The sequence below is a fragment of the Synchiropus splendidus genome, chromosome 5, assembly GCF_027744825.2.
Source record: "Synchiropus splendidus isolate RoL2022-P1 chromosome 5, RoL_Sspl_1.0, whole genome shotgun sequence".
NCBI classification, from domain to species: Eukaryota; Metazoa; Chordata; class Actinopteri; order Syngnathiformes; family Callionymidae; genus Synchiropus; species Synchiropus splendidus.
Window position 1 is genome coordinate 16,340,718 of NC_071338.1, and position 19,304 is coordinate 16,360,021.

General features: G+C 40.4%; 1 protein-coding gene across 1 annotated transcript in view; it reads left to right on the forward strand.

Annotated features, from left to right (window-relative positions):
• The first annotated feature begins 2,760 nt into the window (after window positions 1–2,760).
• nav2a (neuron navigator 2a) overlaps window positions 2,761–19,304 on the forward strand; it is a 140,314-nt gene continuing 123,770 nt past the window's right edge. The window contains exon 1 of the mRNA XM_053864278.1: window positions 2,761–3,216. Coding sequence (XP_053720253.1) covers window positions 3,136–3,216 — 81 coding nt within the window. The 5' untranslated portion in view covers window positions 2,761–3,135. The remainder of the gene's footprint in view (window positions 3,217–19,304) is intronic.

Genomic DNA, 19,304 nt, shown 5'->3' on the forward strand with positions numbered 1-19,304 from the left:
GGCCCTTATTCATACATTATCCCTGAAAGAACCATGTTTGGATAGAAAAGGTCAAGAGTTCAGAGGACAGATGGACAAAGGGACAAATCTGTTTGTGGTCTCCTGAGACTGGGTTCCATATCAACATACAGAAGGATGACCAGATGTAAATGGGGGAGAAATAAGGACAGGGGTCAGGGATTACACAAATCTCTATGTCAGACTTAAGTCTATTCTATACAACTGCACTAGTAATTGTCTGGAGCATGATTGCCCTAACCGGTTTGGCAACAAAAAACATTATCATGTTAATATTTTTCACCTTCATTCTCCTATTTCCTCTTTCCTGCTACAATCCATCCAGAGTGATGCTTTTCCACCTTCACTATGAGGCAATATCATGTTAAGTTATGCCTGGCATTTCCCTTCAAACGACTTTAAAAGGTTTTCAAAATGCAGCGTTGGTACTGTGTTTTTTAATTGTGTGTCACCCTCCATTAGTCAACCTCACACTCCTGGTTTGGACCAACAGCTTCTCTGCCTGAAAGTCAAGTTGCCTTGTCCTGGCAACAGTTCTGTCGTCACCAATGAAAAGGCCAAGGGCTGCATAGTCCCAGCAACACACCAATGTTGAACAGATGTTGAAGTGATGCATTATATAATGTGATTTAATGTTTACTTTAGTTTGGTGTTTATAACATGCATTTGTCAATTTATTGCGGAAGTTTATTTTCTTATTTTATTTGGTATTTGAGAATGTGCAGGCATGTTTTGCCAAGTCTTGACCAACCACCTTCTTGTGAGGACATTTTGGTCTGCCCTTCTTTTTATTTGCCCTTATAGTTATTTTGTTGACAACCATGAGCGTGACAAATAAAAATCCTCACCAGGTCACACGTGACTTGTAAAATTCAAATTAGAACATTTAACAGCACTTAGAGCATGAAGACTTGATTATTGAGGACTGGTTTTGTTCCAGAGGACTGCTTTAAAATGGATGAAACATATTAGCATGTTTCTTGTGCTGATGTTTCACTAAGGAATAAGGAGTATTGTCTTGGGAAGCTTTTTAAACCTCCTTTGGCATATTACAAAATAGTTGCTAATTCCTACAGATAAAGAATATTTACATTTTGATTATGCATAATGAAATAAATAAATGGATCATAGCAATCTTAATCTTAATAAACAACAACAATCCATAAAAACTTTTAAACTGTACTAAAATTTATTCTGAAATGGTGATTTTAGATTGTCAAAAATACACCAGGACCCACAAAGACACAAATCCACCTACAGGTAAAATCAAAGAACATATGAGAATCTTGAGACAATAAATAAATAAATAAATTATAACTGATCAGATTTTTCATTCAATTTGACTATTCCCAATCCGTATTTTAATTTCCCCTAAAAGTATTTAATTGGTATTACAGTTTTGATTAAGAGTATGACAAAAGTCTATATCTATCTAGCAGAGATAAAACAAATAACACAAAATGGTCACTAAAAGCCTTTTTTCACTCGTATGTTAGGCATTTGCCATTTGGACTAGGTCAGTAACACTGACATTAACATTGATCCATCTCTGTATTACGGGCGACTAATAAACGCTCGGTCTCAGTTTTCTAACTCAAGGGGGCGCTGTGATTCCTCTGTTAGTGGCAGTGACCATGGTAACCGACATGCTGCTTCAAAGATGCTGAGAGAACTCTCGGCGCGTCAAACACACAGTGACGTCATATTACGGAACGTGAGAGAGCAAGCGGGATCCTGGTGCTGCTTTCAAGGAATCGCCGTGCTGTTTGCATTTCCTAATAACCAAGAGTAGCGGAGAAACTTGCTGAAATGTTGGTGGTGACGTTTTAACATTTTTATTCTATATTTTAGCTATTATTTATATGCTACCTACAATGCTACACAGTAATAGAATTAAGAATTAATGATGAATCTGTACAGTTTTATTTGTAAAATAATCACTAAGCACAACACTCAGGTTAAGGTTTGACAACCAGCCATTGAACTAAAACATCCATCCTCAAACTCAAGAACCTGCGCCGTGATATTTCCGCCAGTACGTGAACGCAGCAGAGGCTGCTCCGCTCTCCGCCGGGGCTCGGGCTGCAGCACTGTGGAGAGGCAGCGACCACCTCCGCCGGTCATGACGAAGAGTGGAGGGTAAGACTCGTTTCTGCTGTTTTCCTGGGGTTTCTGTCTCTCCCGTGTTGTCCTGCCGCCGCCGTATTGTCAGTCAGTTTCCAGAAAGCTCCACGCTTCAGCTGCCAAAGTCTGGTGGTTCCTGCTGCTGGGATGCAAACAGTTCTAATCGTTATAATTCTCCCAACAGTGTTATGTCCCGGTAAGATTGACTATATACATGGATAGGATTACGCGGAGATAAAAAAGTTCTTTTCTTTTCTTTTTTAAATTGTTTTATTTTCCCCTCGATACGATGTCACACCTGCCAATAACGAGTTAAATCCGCTGGGACTGAAAGTTAAAATGTCTATATGTTACACAACAATGGGGTTCAACTGTGTGTGTGTGTGTGTATATATATATATATATATATATATATATATATATATATATATATATATATATATATATATATATATATATATATATATATTTATATATATTTTTATATATATATATATATATATATATATCCACATTTTGTGACACTCCACTTGATATTTGCAGTAATCATGTTGCTATGTGTTTATGCTATGTGTGTTTAAATATGATATGTTCATTATAGTGCATTTGACCGCTGACCTGTGACTGAAACCAGCTGTGGATGCTGCCTTTTTTCTACTTGAAATACTTTTTTCTGAGACTCACCACCTGAAGAAGAGAGCACCTTTAACAGAGTATGACCAAGTGGATTACTTTTTTCCAAGCTGGATGTATTGATTCTCAGAGATATTCACTCAGATTATTACTGTCTCCGGTCACTTTGCTTTTTTTCAGTTCATGGAACAAACACTAAAGAAAGAGTCCTGAATACTCAGCATGCATTTCACAAGATATGACCTTGGACGTGCTGGAAATTGCCTTCGCTGCATCAGGACGTCAAGTGGGACCAACATTTAAGTGTTGAGCTTCTGCTGCTAGAGCCTTGTGGTTGGATTTTGACTCACTAATGGGAACATGGAATCAGGATCAGAGGGCAGTCCACATCAGCATCCGAAGAGAAAAGCAGTGTTACATGGCTTGGAGGACCAGAAAAGGGTGAGTCAGTGCTTCTCAGTCTAATATATTTGCTTTAATAATGAGCTCAATGCTATAGCTTGGTGCTGTGTTGTTCAGCTCCTTAATATTGATACAGCCTTTTCTTCCTTCTAAAAACTGGGTGAGTGAAAACTGCCAGAGAGATGTAATATTCTCCCTGTTTTGTGTGTGTTTATGTGTTTTGTTACCTTATGAAAGGTAGGGTTTCTGTCATTGTCCGCCTCCATTGGATTAAAGAAGTGTTCTTTTCAGGTTTTAATTTTTGTCTCCATTTTTCAATGTACTGCTGCTGTCTTGTTTCAATAGCCTCACTGTAACTGCAGTGGGTTTTAGGTCAGGATTGTTTTAGTCATCAACAGAAGACAGAATTATTAAAAAGTTTGGTATCTTTCTGTGAAAACTTCAGTCATTTAGATTAGGCGGGAAATGTTAATGTTGATCGTGAACAAGTTACAATAAAATTATTGGCACTTTTTTTGTGTTGGCCCAGGTTGTATCTGGTCTAGTTGATTTGTTAAATGTCTCTCTGATAAGATGGTTGTCTAGACTGGCTATGGACCTCCACACCAATGAGCGAGCACATATCACACATAATAGTTGAACTCAAAGCACTGGTGAAGTCAGTGTGGAATGAATGGGAAACTATGGTTCAACTGGCCACATCCATGGCCAGATTCAGTACAATGTGTAGGAACCTATTGTAAGAAACACACCAGTCCAGATGGTCAAGAGCCGAGACCACAAGTCAGCACTCAGACCAGATCCCTGAACCGCTGCAGCTCCATTACAGCCCCCACCTCCTCCTGCCCCTAGGGTCCCATATAGAACTTGCTGCAAAATAATGCATTGTATTCTTTAATGGAGAAGTCTGTAATTCTAATGCACTGTTGGGTTAAATCCAGTTTACGAGTAACTTAATCTGAGTGTCTGAAAATGATTTGGACTATAAGTTATAGCACTGTTTAAAATGGGGGGGGGGTCCTATAAAGGCCTCCTCAAGTGAATTATTGATTTGATCAGGTGTGTTGAATTAGTCACGTGGGATTATGTGGAACATGAATATTAATTCCTGCGACCAACGTCCCAGCTGCTGTTTTCCAGTTTCCCAGTCTGCCAGCTTCTCTGGATGCTAAGTGACGGGCATTGCACTGCAAGGACTTTTGAATCGCTGCCTGGCGCCTTATGAGGCGTGGTGTTTATGTAATCCTCCAAACTAGCTTTGACTTTGTGGTCGCCATGGTAACAAATCTAGTACGCTTCCTAAATTGAGTTTTTGCCCTTTAGCATGCACAATGAGTTATTAGCTTCCCCAGGTTGAGATTTCATTTTCAGCCTCAGTAGCCGTCTCAAGCATCATCCGTCAGGAGAGGCGTCCAGATGCTGGATGCTCTCCAGGGAGGGAAGGTTGCGGGCTGAGGCGCTCCCTCACCTTCTTCAAGTCATAGACATCAGCTGACCAGGGTGGGGGGGACCAGTGATTACCTTGAGCCACGATGCAGAAAAATTTGGTGTCCCTTGATGATATGGTCGGACGTGTGGGTTCAAGATCCTGCATGTGACACCCCTCCTCTTAGGAGGTAATTGGATTTTGTTCTCTTTGTCAATTTACCCCTCGATGTGTCCCCCGCTCCATACATTAATGCTCATCGTGGTGCAATAATGGAGTGACATGTGCGAGCAGACAGTGTTACAGCAGAGAATGAGTCCTGTGGTGACAGCACAACAGCAGGGTTGCATTCCAGATTTAGGGATATAAATCTGTAAATATCGAACAAGCTGTCACTGAAAACTCAAAACAAAAAAAACTGTCCCTGTTCTACGATGAATTGGAAAATCCCTGCGCATCACAATAAACCATTGATTTCCACCAACATTTGTGAGTGACAAGTCAAGGTCACTGTGTGAAGGGATCTCAAACTAGTTGATACTTAGACATTTTTATTAATTTATATCAGCCACAATAATAATCATAGGATTGTACATACACAATCAAGATCTCGGCTGTGTGAAAAACCCCCCCCCAAACTATTATTTATATAAACTATTTACAAAAAAACCCCAGGCTGGATATAACTGGATATAAAAATAAAATAAAATACAGAATTAAAATAAAATAAAAAAAAACAAAAACAGTAAATAACAATTGTTTGTTCACTAAAAGACCAATGACCGTCTTGTATATATAGCTGCATATAACAAGCATCAAGTTGCAAAGGGCAAGAAAAGACATATTTCAAAAAAAGACATATTTTCCATGGCAACACAGGAGCTCAGTTCAGTTAACCAGTTTTGAATACTTGGAGGATTTTCACATTTCCACTTCAGTGCTATCATGCGCTTTGCTTCCAAAAAACAAAGATCCATACATATCCGTTGGCATTTGGTATAAAACATTTTTTTTATTATAGACTCAAGAGTGTTTTAATTTATCGCTTCAGCCATTAAAACTGCTTTATAAATGAACGCAATACACACTTATATGGTGAAACTGCATTGTCATTATAGATTGTATGAACGGTATGGAGTACTGTATGTAGACAGCAAACTGCGAAAACAACAAACGCAACTCCCACATTAAAAGGATTGTTGAATTACAGCAAAGCAACCTTGTGTGATGATTTATGAGTCTGTGTTCTTACAGTTTTGGAACCTCATTCGGAAATCTTTCCTCACATTTGATCGTTGAATATTATTATTTAAAAACTTAATAGCAATAATACTTTTTTATGTGTTTATTTTCAATATTGAGTTCTGCAGAGTTGTTGGCAGACATTCTCCATTTTAAAAAAGTAAATGCTTCAGTATGTGATTGTACAAATCATTTCTCAAACCAGCCAGACGGTCGGCGAATCTCAAGTCATTTTCCTGAGTGAGCACGAAGGAAACAAAGATTCAATTGTACTGTTTACTTATTTACAAGGACCTCACGCTGTTTTTTATGGCTCTGATGTGGATACATATTTATTAGGAAACAGTGTTGGTATTTGATGAAATAAATAGGCTACCACTATTAGATATGCGCACCAAAGGTTGAAGGAATTGATCCTGTCTGTTAGACTCAGGGCTCTGAATTGGAGAAAGACGATGCAATATATATTGTATGGTCATCTCTATTATTGATTTATTTGTTGAGGATGAAGGGGAGTTGGACACTAATTGCCCAAACTGAACCAGTGGAAATGATGTCCTTATTTCCGCTGGTAAGTTCTGACTGCTCATTAGGTTTGATATGGTCGACTGGGGTTCTGCTTGATAATGGGATGTTTACCGATGGTGTGTGTGTGTGTGTGTCTACAGGATATTGTGAAAAAAAGGCGAATCATCAGCTTTGAGTGAAACCACATTGCTTTGTTTTTTGTTTCTTAATCCTCAGCGGACTCATTTATTTGACTGCCATTCTAATAACTTTGTTAAAGGTCTCAGAGGTAGATATTGACTTCAATGCTAATGGTTCTCTGAAAATGTTCGATTGTCAGTAGCACTTCTTTACTTGCTGTTTCTGGCCTAACAGTCGTATATTCAAACCCCAGAGGGTCCGTTCTAACAGGTCTACGCTGCTGTGTAGTTCCATGTCTGAATGGTTTCGTTGGCCCTGTGTCTGCACTCGACCCGCCAGCAGACGGGTGACGATTTGTCATTGACATGATTTGATTGATTATAGATGCTGAAGAGACCTCTGTGGAATGTATCTGGATCTAATTGAAAGCAACATCAAGAAGATAGGATGGTGAGATGACAAATGAGCTGTCTTTTGAGATTATTTAAGATCTATTATCCCTTTTTCATTACGTCCGCACAAATGGGAACGAACAAATGGATGAAATTATAGATAACAATTACCGCTGATTCGATGGGCTCTTTCATTGTCCCCAAAAAAAGCAAACATCTTCTGGAAGCTTTTGGCAGGCAGCTGCAGAAAAGGGAATTATTTTGGTAAGGACTGTGTTTGCTCATTCATGCAGCAGGGCAAGGCCTCTGAGGTTTGCATTGGGTAAGAGGGTCAGAGGGTGGAGGTGGGACCAAGAACGGAGCTCTGAATGTTGGGGGTTGGGTGGATGCTGCACTCGGTGTGAAGCTTGGACCTCGAGAGCCATCTGGTCCTCACCCACTACCAGCAGCAAGAGGGAGGATGAAGGACAGGTGGTAAGGGCTGGTGGGAGAGCAACAACTTCAGTATGAGACGACACAATTGGATAAGTGTCCTTCCTGAGACACAGTCCGCTCGCTGAGGTATGCGTGAGGAAAATGTCAAAGCAACATTCTGTTGCACGTGTTATTGCTATTACCTGGTCAGTAATGTTAGATTTTATTTACATCTGCTTTTTGCCTCGTTTCAAAAGAAACACTGTACCTATGTGAGTTGGCGTTTAAGCCACAAAGACAAATCTCCACACAAACAGTCAAAGACACTTTAAACAAGAACGAGTTTAACATCAGTCTATGTCTTCTAATTTTAAGATTATGGTTAAAGACTTCTTATGATAGTCTTACAAATGAAGATGCTTATAAATTTTCCTCCTCCAAGAGCCATTAATTTGATGGGATCTTCTAGTTGCTTGTATTGTTTTTTTTACGAGGCGCACACTGTGCATCATTTCAAGCCCATAAAAGATTAAAAACATCTTTGTGTACCACCTGTGAGATTAGCTGCAGGCGTGGGTTTCTGCATGTGTGCAGCTGAAATGGAGCAGCTGAGGAAATACAATAAACACAGTCATTTATATAAACATATAAACAAATGTAATGTGCTGTATGTTACCGGAATGTAGTGTGTACCGACGCAAACCTGAGTCCTAGTCTTGATTTTTGAGTTGCTGCTTTTAAACATCTTGCATTTAAGACCCCGATATTCCTGGTGCTATGTGCTCCCTGTTTTTTTAATCCCCGAAGTACAAATACTGTTTTTCAAATCAGGATATTTCCAATAGACAGAAAGGCACAGGGGGTAGAAAATGTGCCGTTTTCATTTATATTTATAGAGTGTGCAGTATCGCTGCGCTTCGGGCCACCCCTCCTGCAAACCTCACGCTGACACACGACATATCCTCTTAACCTGCGCTCCTCAGACTACACACCCGCTCTTGATAAGAATTCCAATAGACCTGACTTGAGTGGGAGACTCCCAACAACAGTGGAGGGGATTCCAAATTATTGATGAAATATTCTGTTGTTGCCATGGGTGGTGTAGAGTGCATGATGTCATGGGCATGTGATCGTTTCTTGAATATGTCTTTAAACTCGTTCAGTGTAGCTGCTGATGAATGTTGAAACCATCGGCTAAATGAGTATGACGCAGACATGATGCAGTTTTGCTTCATGCCAATACCTTAGTTTTTTTTTTTCACTGGAGGAAACCATGTGTTGATGGTTTGACTGTCAGGCCAGATGATGCGTGAGATACTCTCAATCTGATGAAGGGATTTGGAATCAATGTTCTCTTTATCTCTCTGCATAAATAATCCTCAGTAATTCACCGAACTGGTTTTCTATCAGTGTTTCTCCCACCATGTAATCCGCTGAACATGTAGTGATGAATCAGACAATGATTTCCCATCCACACCCCTCCTGCCTGCCCATCCTTTATCGCACCTCTGCTGCTCTCTGCTGCATCTTAATGCCATCTATGGAGTCTCTGCTGCGAGTCATGTGTTCAATGTGGTGTATAAATAATTTTCATCGCTCGCAGACTCGGGAGGAAGTTGATTGACTCTAAGATTGAGCTTTATTCTCAACCTGTTTCCGCTTGTTAAAACTGAGTGTAATCTGTTGGCGCTCTCTTGTACCCAAGTTACATTGAATTATTATGTCTACTTTGCTTTGTTTCAAATTTGAATTAATCGTAGTACATACATATTGACGCCACTTGGGTGTTGGTTGTGGAGTACTTCAGATTTGGCCTGAACTCAACTGCTTTGTAGTCAAATTTTTATTCTGTCCTGAGAAGATTATGTCCCACTTGGCTTGAGATGTGCAGCGCTCTTGCCACAAGAGGTAGGTTTACATGCCTGCTGATGTTGCTGCCTGTTGTAAATCGGCCATCCGTGGGAGGGCAGTAGCCCTGGCATTTAACCAGACGATTTTCATTTGGTGCTGGGAAACAATCAGTGTCAATAAAAGGCAGCTGGACGACGGTTTTGTTTTCAGTTTCGAAGAAAAATAATTTTATTGAAAAATATGTCCACTCATGTTCCTACATGCCTCGTCCAATCACGGAGAGGTGCCAGTGGTGTTTGTTTTAAAATGCCAGACCTTTTTTAATGTGTTGAGAAAACACAAGTTGTTGTGTGGAATTTCTAATGGATTGAAATACAGTTTAAAGCTAGTGATGCTGACTGGACCATGAGTTGTCATCTGCATATTTGATTATACACATTATATATTCATGTGAAAATTCAGAAAACGAAGAAAAAGAGCGTGGAACAAGTTAGAAACTAGAGCGTCCTGTAGACAGACTAAAGCCAAAGGAAGCATCTAGCTAAATCTGATTCTCAAGCTTATTTCCTGTCTGTGGACTATATATGTGCACTTGCGCCTCTAGAAAATTGGTTACCGTAGTGACCAGCCAGTGGGGACACAACTCAGGAGAAGTTGAAAAAGTTTAAAAAAGCACTACACATGCCAGTCCTGTAAGTGGCGCTGCATCTCTGTGACTCCTTGCAATCAACAAAGAAGGTGGTGACTGTCCAGTGTGTGCTCTGTGGAACATTGTCACGTTAATGACGCCATACATTTTGTTATACTTAGCTGCCAAAGAGGAAGCCTTTTGGTGATCTCATTTTTAGGAAGTCAGAATTGGTTATGTTTACTCGTTGCAACAGTTGATGCTCCTCTGAGATACAAGGTGAAACTGAGAATATTCTAAAATGAACAGCACACTTCAATAATCAACGCTGAAAAAAATGGAAAATATTTGACTCGCACAGGTAGATAGCACAAGCATGTGTTGAACCAGCTTGCTTGTGCAGCTGGAATCATTCAACTCTGCTTTTTCTTCCACCTACTCTTGTTTAATAATTAGGCCCTGGAGGCGAGAATGATTTTTCGTCTTTCACTAGCTACTACTGCTTAAAATGTGTCAAACTACTTTAAGATCAGATGCCCTGCTTTAATGAGAGTGCTGACCCCTGTTTATTTATAAAAAGTAAAATGCTTTTTCAAATTTAAACATAGTGTTTTGATGCAATTTGGAGCTCGATGACTATTGTAACAGCACTGATATAGTCCTTCTGCCATTTTATTATTAATACTCTGCCTCTGTAGTTGAAGGTATAATAAAATAATGCAGTTGAGATGCTTAAAAATCCATGATTAAATGAATATAGCTGGATTTCAGAGCTGCTACAGCAAATAGATGTCGTCTTATTGGTCCGACTATTGTATCTATAGACTGGCACACTGTATAGATAACAGGAGGGTCAAGTTGTGTTTGGTGAAGGAGAACGATTCAGGACTTGAGGAAGCTTCCTGTAGTTGAAGATTGCTTTGATGTATGCAGCCCTTAATCAATATAGAAAATCTAGTCATGTTAATCCAGCATGTCAAAGCTCCAGCTGCTAGTTGGTACCACTAATTAGTTGAAGAAGCTTTGGTGGGTTACGGTCGACTGTGCGGGTCAGACTGGGGCACAAGAACCAAGGAGTGATGTTGTTTTAAACTGCGGCATTTCAGAACTGACCTATCTCACCTCCTGCTCTGAACATGTGGTGGTCTCACACACAGACACACATCAGGGTCACTGCATGGCTGCATCCCTGTAACATCTATCCACCCCACCTCTTCCCCCTGTTCTCCACAACAACCCCCACTCAAGTATCACTTACACACATAATCAATACACCTCTCTGCTATTGATCGTGTACTGTGTACACAGCTGCCGGGCTCACACTGGGATCTCCTGCGTGGAATCAGGGAGGCAGAAAAGGACATTTGATCACTCTCACCTGGTTCTCCTCCGACATCTCTGTGACGGCGGAGAATGTGTCGTCGGCAAAGAACTGGGATGATAAAGATGTTGAGTGGCAAAAGGTCAATCTGTTCGATTTAACGGTTGCAACTGAGTGATGAGAAACATCGACCTTACCAAAGTAAGAAGGTCATTCAAATAAGAGGATGCAAGGCAAGTCAGAATAGGGCAGAGATAAAACAACTCTGCAGTTGTGGATTTGGTAAGCATTGCGTGATGCAGCCTCACACCGGGAAGGACCCAGACTTGAGTTGAGCCAGGGGCAATTCTGGATCATCCCTGTGTGAGATAGTGTCTTAGCTCCATGCATGCGTTTCCTCAAGCCTCTCTGACCTCCTCCCTCAGCACATGAGCACGCAGTGGCCTCGAGTCTTAACCCCAGTAGTCACATTCGATCATGGAAGTTTGTTTGACATTAATTGTGACTGTTAATTCAAGTGAATTGTGATGTCTGCTGCGACCGCAACCTGATGCCCCACACCTGCATACGGGATTAATTGTCTTCAATTTTTCCTTCCATGTTTGGTCATATTACCAGCCACAGGTCACGTGTCATCAATCAAAGCAAATGAAGTTATGATGTACAGTATTCGCGTTTGATTTACTCATCAAATCGTCACTGTGACAGACCTTATTGGAGAGTTGTTTTTCATCTTTATTTGATCGGAGGTTTTGAACTGACAAGCTTTATTCGCTGTGATATGGTTCTATTGGGGATTGATGGCTGATCATATGAGTTCATGTTTGGAACTCCAGCTGTTTGCTGCATGCTCAATATCAGTTTAACACCTGGGTTTTTGGCAAATGAGTTTCCAGATACTTTAAACACGATATTATATGTAAGAGGAAAATAATTCATCATAAAATGGTGAAGAAATTGTATAAATTAATGAATAAAAAGCAACACCTCAAAAGGTCCTGTTTTAAATCTGTTATTTTGAGTTAAAAGAAGCCTGAATTATTTAACTTTTCACCTTCCTATACATGCATTTTCTTTCTCTTTCTCCTATTTTAGCAAACAAAATACCCTTTTGAAGATGTAACAATGATATTAAGCTATGAATAAAGAAATAATTAATAATAAATAAATAATAACCATCGCAGATTTGTCATTTGATGAATTTTTTAGGATACGTTTGCTCGTACCGTGATGAGTCCTGATGGTATAAGTATAATATGCCATTTGAATTTTTCTCAAATTTGCTTTTGTACTTCTCTTCATGTGAGTGTGCAAAAGTGCTGTGTTAAACTGTACAGCAGGGGTCACCCAACTTGCTGCTCAAGGACCTTGTGGTAATGTAATCTCTGCTGTTAAAAGGAAGGAGGGTAGGATAGCCTCACTGGGGGAAGCACTGTATCTGTATCATTCGTGTTGAGGTGTGAGTGCTGCTCTCTATACGTTATCTCATTACGGGATGCTTTGGTGAAGCTAAAGACTTTAAACTCGCAGCAATTCATTCTGGTCTGACATTTAGGGCCGACACCAGTGTTTATCTAAGCAGTGATCACAGCCCGGAGAGATCAATAAAGAGCAGATCAGGACTCTAATCAATAACTATCAGAGTTCTGTTGATCAAATATTTATCCAGGAAGAAAAGGGAATGGACGGGCAGTTTCCCCGCCTCACATCCTCAATAAGTGCTCAGTAAATTTTCATAGAAACCACAGATGATTTTCCATGAATCTGGACTCGGATTATTTTTTCTCGAGCCACTGTAAGTCAAGGACAGACGAAACCCCCACATTTTTTTCTAAATGGATTTATTTTACCATGCAACTGCTAAACATGGTTTTATTCTTGTCTTTGTGACTCAGTTGTTTTCATTTACCTTTAAAACAGCCTTTCAAAAATCAATACACCTATGCTACCTGAACTGGTTTCTCTGGATGCTTAGCAGAAACGTCTCTTAGAATCTCCTTTGTATCTCCTCTATGAAGCTTCTCACCCTATCACTGAGGGAGACCTGACATTATTTGTTTTAAGAGGTTTTGTCATAATGATATAATTTCAGATTATTATAAATGATTTAGAACATAGAGGATATTCTAAGACAGTGGATGAAGACCCCGGTATCTTATTTCAGTCCAAACACTGTGTTAAACCAGAGCTCTTTATCGTCCTGACTCAAATGTGGGCTCCTTCTTCTGTGATACTGTTGAGACAATTGTGTTAGCAGCTCCTCCTCAGACAAGTGCAGTCGCATCATGCAAAATCATGTTAATTTATTATGTGTGGCGTCTCTCTCCTGCGGAATGTTAGAATGTGAAGGACCGTTGTCGTACTGTCATCTCTAGGTGTGTGTGTAGTGGACAGCTTATTGAATGTCTCTGTTGCCCTCCTTTTGAAAATCCCAAGTCTTTATCTATTCATCTCTTCTGTCCACTAGAGCTAACACAATGCAGTTTCTCTCATTGGGTTCAATGTGTTCATTCACTGTTTGTGTCTTCAGCCTCATTGGGCTTCTCCTTCCTGCTGTTTTTGGTTATTGGCAGTCGGCTCTTAATGCTCTTACATCAACTATCACTGGCTAGCTGAACTGCAGAGCGGGTGGAAGAGAACACGGATGGGAGGAGGTGGTGCAGGAGAGCAGGAGGTGGCGCCGGGTGGCTGAAGCAATGTGAGGGTTTTTACTGAAGCGAACCCTGTTGCTGCACAGATAACACTGATAGCAGAAGAGCCTGTTACCTTGATGCTGTGTGGTGCACCAGATAAGACTTTCCAAATCATATAAATCATCTGTGAGCCATGAAAGCAGTTTTGGGTGTGTTTGTAAGAGCTTGAAGCTTGCGGTGCTAAATAATGTCTTTTTTTGTCTCATATTTTTTGATGAATGATTTAAATAGCTTTGTTATCTGGAACATTTCTGTTAAGTTTGTTGGTTGTTTTGTGGGTTGTATTGAATGGGATGATGGGCCACAGGGTGAGAACCTTTGCACCGCACGGCTTCTTTGAACTAACCCTTTCATTTCACTCAACGTGGTGCACCCCTCAGGATTATTGCTGTTTTATATATGCCAGTTTGTTTTCCTGTCAATCACCGCTGCGGTGTGTGTGTGTGTTCGACTTATCTGCTGCTACAGCAGATGTTTCCTATTGTGAGTTAGTGCTGTTCCAAAGCCACTAATCCTTTTATTGTAATAATTTTCCCAATGGGGCCATTTTATTTTGACTATTATAAATCAAGCTAGAACTCGTTTTGGCTACTACCAGCTACTGAGCACATTCATATTCTACGCTGTCGAAACACCTCATCAGGGTCAGTTTTGGTGCCAGAACATCTGCTAAATCTCTCTGTTCTCATCCAGAATGCAAATGCAGTTGTTGCTTTGTGTTTCTTAAAGTTGGCTTTGTACACAGTACTTTTGACGAAAGGTCAAAACAGGTTTGGAAGACAAGCCTGAAATACTGAACTGCTTTTGGGGCGAGCCAGTTTGCTCAGGGGAGACTCAGTGTCCCATTTTTACATGTGTGTGTGCTCATGTGTGAATGTAAGCAGGTTGTGTGACTGAGGAAAAAAAAATCTAATTTATCACTACAAGCCCCCGAACGTTCATGGGGTCAGCTTGCTGTCCAAGTCCAAGCTAATGAAGAGCGCTGCTCAGCCAATCAGCTCTGAAGTCCAATGAGGCTGCCGTGAGTCTGAGCCAATGAAAACCTGAGGTTCAGCGGAGCGACAGACAGAATTGATGAGTGTAGTAAGTCCCAGTGAAGGATCACCGTAAGCAGCCGGAGATAACACCAAGCTGGAGCCCAGGAACACTCGGCTCCATGGAAATGCAATAAAGCCTGAACCATATCTCACCAGTGGGCGATGGATGATAACACTCCAACAGTAGAGGATGGAAAATAGATGCATGTGGAATCCACTGCCTGCAGCAGTATACATGTAGAGCAATTGAAATGGAATGATGGGAGAATAAAGGACTGCAATATCACTGTTGGTCCTCCAACCGAACAATAATGGCCGCAGTGTGTTTTGGTTTGCAGGTGAATTGCAGTGCGGATGATTGCACAACACTTTCCATTGTATTTTCAGCGACTGACTATACAAATAGGGTCATGTAGCATCCTAGAACCAAGGAAAAGAATGGTATAACTTTACAGTCCTGGTAGCTGATGGTTCTATATTATGATAACAGGAGCGTCACTGAAGACTGTCTCACATTTTATTATGACTGTCAGAAAGCCGTGGAACACGAGCTTAAAAACCTTAAATGCCGCCTGTGCTATTGTATTAAAGAACATACATACTGATGCTTACGCCAAGTATACACGCTGAATATATTCATCTAGCCTGACTTGTTTTCTTGCCTGACAGAGTGAGGATTGTTGTGTGAACCTTGGCCGGTTTGTGAAATTTCGCCTCTGTTATCTGCAACCACAGCCAGATTATGAAACTCTCCCAGACTTTGTTGATTTCAAAGTGTGTCAGGAGAACAAACTCTCTCACTGGTTCTTAACCTCGTTCTTCAAGGACTTTCTCAACAAAAGTTACAAGCTTTACAAGTGATTCCTGCCAGAATAGCCCCTCTTCGGAGAGTTTTTATTTTCAGACAGCCCTGGTTTAATATTTGGAGACATGCTTTTCTAATAAATCACTTTCATTGTTTGTTTGTTTTTTATTGGACAGTTTTTTATGAGTTTCGAATCACTTCTCATTCAATTAAATAAATGAACTCAAACACATGTTCAGAAGCTTGACTCAAGGAGCCATGATGGAGGGCCATTGTTCCGGGTTGCTCATTTCTGGAAATGTGCATTCCCGCTTGCTTTGATTTTGTGAGCCATTTGCAGAAGAATTTAAACAGTTTTTATCAATATATTTGGAAATATATCAGTGACTCTGCTGCATTTTCGTCTGTCACATTCATTTTTGACAAGCCCTTCAGTGACATTCAGATCAAACTTCACATTCAAGCAGCAAGCTACGAAACCTCTCTGCTTAGACTCCTTTTCATTGTGTTTTTCTGCCCCCATTTCGCTCTTCAAAATCTTTGATATATCAAACTTTCTCAGATTGAGTTTTGCCGGTTAAGATGCAGTCCATTTTGATCTTGAGTTGAAGAACTGAGTGTGTCATTGTAACTGCTTTTCATTTTCATTTCACTGAAGACAATCAAGAATGTACTGATCATTTTTCTTAGAGCAGCAACCAGTCTTCACTCCTGCAGTCATTATCACAGCCCCTCAGTCAGTTGCTTTATCAAAGTCTTTCAAGGGTAAGATAGTTGAGGGAAGCAAGAGCCATTGATATCTGCCGGTATTGACAGACTATGAGAGACTTCCCGCATTTGATTTATGAAGTGAGTAGAACCGTTAATCATTCAGTTGGACTGCATCATTGCATTTCATTCCAGACTTGTTTCAAGCTGAAGATTGATCATCCCCTTGCTCTTGTTTAGTGTTACGTACTGTGCATGCATGTTTTCTGGTGCCAACTTGTCATCTGAATATTGTGGGCTAATCATATAAGTGTACTCAATAAGTATTCCTTCTTGGACAACATTGAATCGGGACAAATATTTGGTCAATTTTAATGTCTGTATTTAGATTTTCATTATTTGTTAAAGTACAAATCTGTCCTCAAACCAGGAGGAAAGCATTCATTCAATATGGTGGTGCCCTAAGATGTCATTCTTGAGGCCCACCAAGGATGATATGTTTTTGAGGGCGATATTTAATTGACCTGTCACTCACTTCTGAGAGGTATTAGTGCTGATCGTACTTAAAATAAATGTTGGAAGGTGTTGAAGGAATTCTCATTCACTTGTATGCTATCCACCTGCTCACTCACCCTGTTCTGTTCAGAACTAGCCAGAAGATTTGACACAGCATCCACGAGAATTAGTGCTGTGTCACTTTCATGTGATCATGGCAAGATACAGTTCTTCCTTGTAAACAATTGTGCAATAATGGAAGTTGTCCTATTAATTATTGTATGCTGTTTTCATCAAAACTAGCTTAAAAAAAACATATGAATATCCTTATTGTGTATAGGGCAGAAACAAAGGTCCTTTACAGGTGTTGATGGTAGTTACACAATAATGACTGCACAGGTCTATTTTGCCTACTATTGTGTTCTGTTTCTTCAGCCTTAATTCAAATTCATTTGTTTTAGTCTCAGTGAGTATTTGAATGTTAATAAAAGTCCTTATCATTCACTGAAGCAGCTCGCAACACTCCACCAAAGATGAATGAGTGGATAGATATGTAAATAAGTAGCAGAGAGCAGAACGTGGGGTATAGGATCTTCCAAATTGATTTCCGCTTCCGTGCACTTCTACTCATTTACGTAGCTCAGGGAGTACGATAAGAACTGATGCAAGTGCAGCAGCTCTGGTCATAAGTCATGCAGTTGTGGTCTCCGGGACTTAGAAATGCTAATGGTGGTGATGGTGCTTCTTTTTCAAATAAGCCTGCATCAGCTGTCCTGGAGCAGTGTGAATAAATATGTGTTTCTTTTGATGGTTTACATCAGATTTCCATGCAACCATGCCTGTATTCCACTTTATCATCTTATTTATTTATGCTCTTCTGCCTGAAGTTAAATACACAGAGAGTTCATTTACAGTCATTTAGTGCTTTTGGAAGCAACATAAAAACCCCAACGCCTGGCTGGACCATCACCATGACATCATCAGAAAATATCATGAAGGTTTCTTACCCTACGTTTGAGAGTGGGAGAAAATCACACCTTTACAATTAGGTCATATTGAACTACAAATGTTTGACTCTAAATTATTTCTCCTGCCAGATGCATAGAGTCCTTCATCACTTCCGACAGTATTGACAAGAGCAGATGTTGATTGATAAGTCAGAGCAGGATGACCTTCACGAAGCAGTCGATCATAAATGACGTTTTTCACCTTAGATGCTGGGAGTTTATTTTCCCTGTCAATGCTGTAGTTAAGGGAGACCCTCAAGTGTTACTGTCTTTAGTTTGTAATCTACCCCTCTGTTTGAGTCTGTGAGACTGTGTGGTGTGCTTGCCACGGTGGAGCAGGAGAGGCCACCCTTGACCAAACTTCCCCCATTATTTGCTCACAAAAGACCAGCCCTTTACTGCTCTCCATTCATCCTTCACTGCGATAGACGGGATGAAAAAGGCGACCTATGTCTCCTGTGAATGGAGCATCTCTACGTTTCATCCTGAGTGGAAAAATACACTCTAGTGCTCCGAAAATGAAACAGTCTCCCTGTTGAATACACAATGGACTTCTTTTGTAAACTGTAGGCACAGATTTTCCTTTTTGTACGCACTCCCTTTCCTCTCCTCCTTTCTCCTCATTTCTTTGTGCTCTCACCTCCCCCCCTGGGTAAACTTGGCGACCCAGACATTGCAACCTCTGCAGAATACCAACGCTGAGTTAATATCATTTCACTGTCGGTTCCAAATGAGCCCGTGGAAGAAAAATACAGATCGAAGTGTTGATAGTTTCTGCAGAGGGAGGCGTCAAACGACATTGTTGAATATACTCTGTTCAAATTAGATTTTTAAAACTCATTAAATTTCCTTCCATTTTTTTAAACAGTTTTTGATCTGAACAAATGCATCTATTACCGGGAGCATAGAAGCTTTTGTGTCAAGATAGAAGCAGTAAAAACCTCTGTCATTGTTTGCATTCAAATATTATCTGCCTCTCTGCTTTCTTTGCCTTTTTCTCCCCTCAACTTCACGATACAGTCTCCCTTCAACTGCAGCTATCGATTGTATTGCAGGAGATGTGCGGTTTATCAAACCACACCACCAGGAGTGCAGCCTTTACTCCAAATATTACTGATTTCCCCAACCTTGCACACTCCGGTAATGAGACAAGGTGAGCTGGGGTGACTCGGATCAATATTCTGCACACAAAATTCTCGCTCCAAGTGCATCAAAGCAATGTTCAGCTCTGGCTTCTCATCTAGACACTTGCTCTGAAACAGACAATCAACCAATGAAAATTTTTTTGTAGCACTTATATAGCTGCAGGCCGAGTTCAAGCTGATCATAAGAAGATCTGAGTAGTGAATGAATGAATAGCTCTTTTGTTATTGTACCACAAGTAGTAACAATGAAACTAGATTGGCTTGAGGTAAGGTTGAACGTTTGTCTTAGTTACAGGTCCACCTGCTCCTATTACG